The sequence below is a fragment of the Pteropus alecto genome, unplaced genomic scaffold, assembly GCF_000325575.1.
Source record: "Pteropus alecto unplaced genomic scaffold, ASM32557v1 scaffold113, whole genome shotgun sequence".
Taxonomy (NCBI): Eukaryota; Metazoa; Chordata; class Mammalia; order Chiroptera; family Pteropodidae; genus Pteropus; species Pteropus alecto.
Window position 1 is genome coordinate 8,612,450 of NW_006433949.1, and position 3,444 is coordinate 8,615,893.

Sequence of the window (3,444 nt, forward strand, 5' to 3'; positions counted from 1 at the left end):
TAGCTGCTCCTAGATTTCCAGCTTTCAGGCGTCAGGCTCAGGTAGCTGCTGGCCGCGTACTTGTTGTTGCTCTGTTTCGAGGGCTTGGTGGTCTCCACGCCCTGGGTGACGGGGCTGCCGTCCGCCTTCCAGGCCACCGTCACAGTGCCGGGGTAGAAGTCATTGATGAGACACACCAGTGTGGCCTTTTTGGCGCTGAGCTCCTCAGAGGAGGGCGGGAACAGAGTGACCGCGGGCGCAGACTTGGGCTGACCTGCGGGGTGAGGTAGGGGCAGGAGTTGAGAGGGTTGCCTTTCTCCCTTGGATCTGTTGATCTCAGTCTGGAGGTGTTTTTGAAGTCTCTAGTGTTAGGTTAAGATCCCTTGTTTTGGACCATCTATGTCTGAGTGTCTGTTCAAAGGGAGGCTGGTTTAGTGAGTTTCCCATAGAAGTTTTTCTCTCTTCTGAGAAACTCCTGGATACTTTTTGTTACCTGTCCTGATACCCTCATGGGTCCTGGCCCTTCTTACAGATTTCTGAGTCTCACTGTCCTCGTCCTGCAACCTCCTGACACTCAGACTGGGTCTGTCGTAATGTGTGCCTGTCTGTCCCTGACGGGATCATCTGAGATTTGTCACCTTTCGTCGCGAGATTCTGGAGATATAACTGAGCTGACACTTCTTTACTGGATGGCTTAGGGCCTTTGCTCTAAAGCCTATTCTGACCCAAATCTGTTTCTCCTGGAGCCTCACATGGGGTGATCAGAGTTGTCTGCCTGTCCGTGGGTCTCTCAGACTCTACAGTTTTGTTTTTGTCTCTCTGGTCTTATAGCCACATCATTAGAGATTTCATGCTGTGGGGTTTATCTTCATTATTGAAGGGATTATTTTCTGCAGAGACCATGGCGTCCCTCATACCCTGTCATCCGATGTCCCTTGTCCGGTTCCTGGGGTCTGGCACCTTACGCCTTCCCTCTGTCCTCCCTTCTGCCGGGTTCCCTGAGTCTAGAGTGGCTGAGGACTCCGCATGGCCACTGTCCAGAGGCCTTGGGGAGCCCCTCCACCCCTTCACCATTCTTGGCCCTGGATCTCGAGTCCCACAACCCCAGGGAGCTTCCCTGAATCTTTGACCTGTGTGTCCCCAGACTCAGTCCCGAGGGTTCTAGGTCTTTTGATGTCTCGATGTGGTCATGCCTTCAATACTCCTAGTTCCCTCTTCTCTGTGACATGGGGCCCCCAGGAACCCCAGAGGCAAAGCTGGACAAACAGGAGCCCAAATGGAAGGACAGAATGGAGCAAGTCTGGAAATCAGCATGACCCTGCAGACAGATAGAAGAGTGTCCACGTCACCCTGTCCATTTCTCTGCCTCAGGGGTCAGAGGTGACCGGTGGAGGCAAGCAGGACAGAAAGAGCAAGGAGGGGAAGAGGTCAGGGCCCCAGGGACTGGGGTCCTGGCTGAAGCCTTGGCCAAGGGGTGAAAAAAGACACAGAAAAAGAGCAAACACAGCAGAAAATTACCCAATCCTCTGAGAGAACAGGCAAGGAGGGGGAACAGGAGACTCACCCAGGACGGTCAGCTGGGTCCCTCCGCCGAACACCCAACACTGTGACACAGTCTCATACAAAAACCCTTCCCTGGGAGGCCCTGCCCCACCCACAGCCCCCTGTCTGCAGCTGTGATGGAGGAAGTCGGGGCTACTGCCCCAGGCTGGCGTCTGCTGTGCAAAGGGAAACTTAAGCCCCCAACGTTAATCCCACCACCATGGCGTACCAGGACAGGTGACTCATGTGCTCAGTAGTATGGTCCCTGGAAACTCAGACTCCCAAATGGAGCTGTTGTCTGAATTTTGTGAAACGCTGGACAAAAGGGAAGAGTCTCCATTTCTCCTTTTCCACTAGAGTATGAAATACACCATGGGGTGGAAAGGAGCAGCTCCAGGCTCTCCCTCCGTGCACATGGTGCAGCCCTCACAGGGCGAGGAGGGTCGGAGGGAAATATCGCCAGGTACCATTCCTTCCTGATGAATATTGAGCATGCGAGGCAGTTGGCATCACATGATGGCTGTAGCCAACCATCCCAGGAAGCGGTCTTGCCAATAAGTCACAGCTGGACCTCGTTTGTTCTTCCTAGGGCCACGTTCCAGGGAAACCAGATGGAGGCAGAACCGTTTGGTTACAGCCTGGGGTCCGAGGGCTGCATCGTGACCTTACCTGGCAAGAAGAGATTCGAGTACGTGCTCACCAATGCCGATTAAAAATTAAAATCCACAAAAAAGCAACAGCACCAAAAAATGAACTAAATAAATACACTAGACATTTATGTGACTGTGATGAGAACATGATGAACTATTCCTTGATATTAAGGAACTCTTGATACTTTCCATTTGTTTTCAGCGATACGCAGTTATTTTTTGTCTCCCTATATTTCCAGGACACGGATGAGATATTAAAGATGAAAAGATATAATATATGAAATTAGTTTCAAAATATTGTGCCGTGGGTGGGTCGGCATCATCAGTGAATTGATGATTTGGGCACCAGTCGGTAGGAACACAGGGTTATTTATTTTATCGTGTCTCCTTATTTTGTGTGTTCCTATCATTGTAATAAAAACATCCTAAAAGCATAAAGAGGAGTTAGTTTCTAGGTGGTTTCAGCTCGGGGTGGCTGGATTCTGGCCTTCTCTTCAGCAGGGCCCTTGAGATGACGGAGGTCGGGGGGTGGTCCCTTTCGTGCTGGGGGGTCTCGGTTCTCAGTTCTGTGAAATGGGGTCAGGCAGGTCCTGTGGGACACTAGGACATCGACACCTTTCCCCTTCCTGGGCTTGTTGAGAGGCCGATGTGGCTGGGATCAAGCTCAAAGGCGGACCCTTTGTGGCTTCAGAGCTCCTTCTTCGAAGGCTTTGTCCTTGGGCTGTCCTGGCTGTGCAGCAGCTCTGGGGAAGGCGGCTCCATGTCCTACCCAAGAGGCCCAGGGCACTGACGACGGCCAGAGACGGCCAGGCCTGCACCTGTGCAAGGCTGACCTCACCTGCCTCAGGACTTGTGAGCAAGTGTCGCTGATGCCCGTGGCAATTGCATCCCAGGCTTTGCCATAGTCAGTGAGGGGTGATTGTGGCTGTGCGCGGTAGGTCTAGGGACACGGAATGCCCAGGAAGCCTAACCCTGCCATAGCCCAAGGGACGCATTCATGATGCCCTGAGCTTCCTCTACTCCCGAATTCCAGTTGGCATACCCTCCCTTGAAAATCCTGGGTCCAGGTCGGTGACCATTCTCATTCATCCCGTTCTCCCGGGGCCCCTCTCATGCGGCCTGATATCACCTGCACCATTCATAAAGCAACCATCAAAAAGTCTCCCTGGCCCTTCTTCAAAAGACGAGACCGTTCGTGATCAGGTGCTAACACCCTGCTGGGGCCACGTTGAGCCTGACCTGACCCAGGCCCATGAGAACAGAAACTCAGCTT

General features: G+C 52.8%; 1 protein-coding gene across 1 annotated transcript in view; it reads right to left on the minus strand.

The window, feature by feature from the left end:
* LOC102897661 (immunoglobulin lambda constant 3) overlaps positions 1 to 1,743 on the minus strand; it is a 13,654-nt gene extending 11,911 nt beyond the window's left edge. Inside the window, exons 1-3 of the mRNA XM_015586791.1 lie at positions 1,738 to 1,743; positions 1,544 to 1,583; positions 14 to 253 (exon numbers count right to left, since the gene is read on the minus strand). Of these exons, the coding sequence (XP_015442277.1) occupies positions 14 to 253; positions 1,544 to 1,583; positions 1,738 to 1,743 (286 nt within the window). The remainder of the gene's footprint in view (positions 1 to 13; positions 254 to 1,543; positions 1,584 to 1,737) is intronic.
* Between the last annotated feature and the right edge of the window lie 1,701 nt (positions 1,744 to 3,444).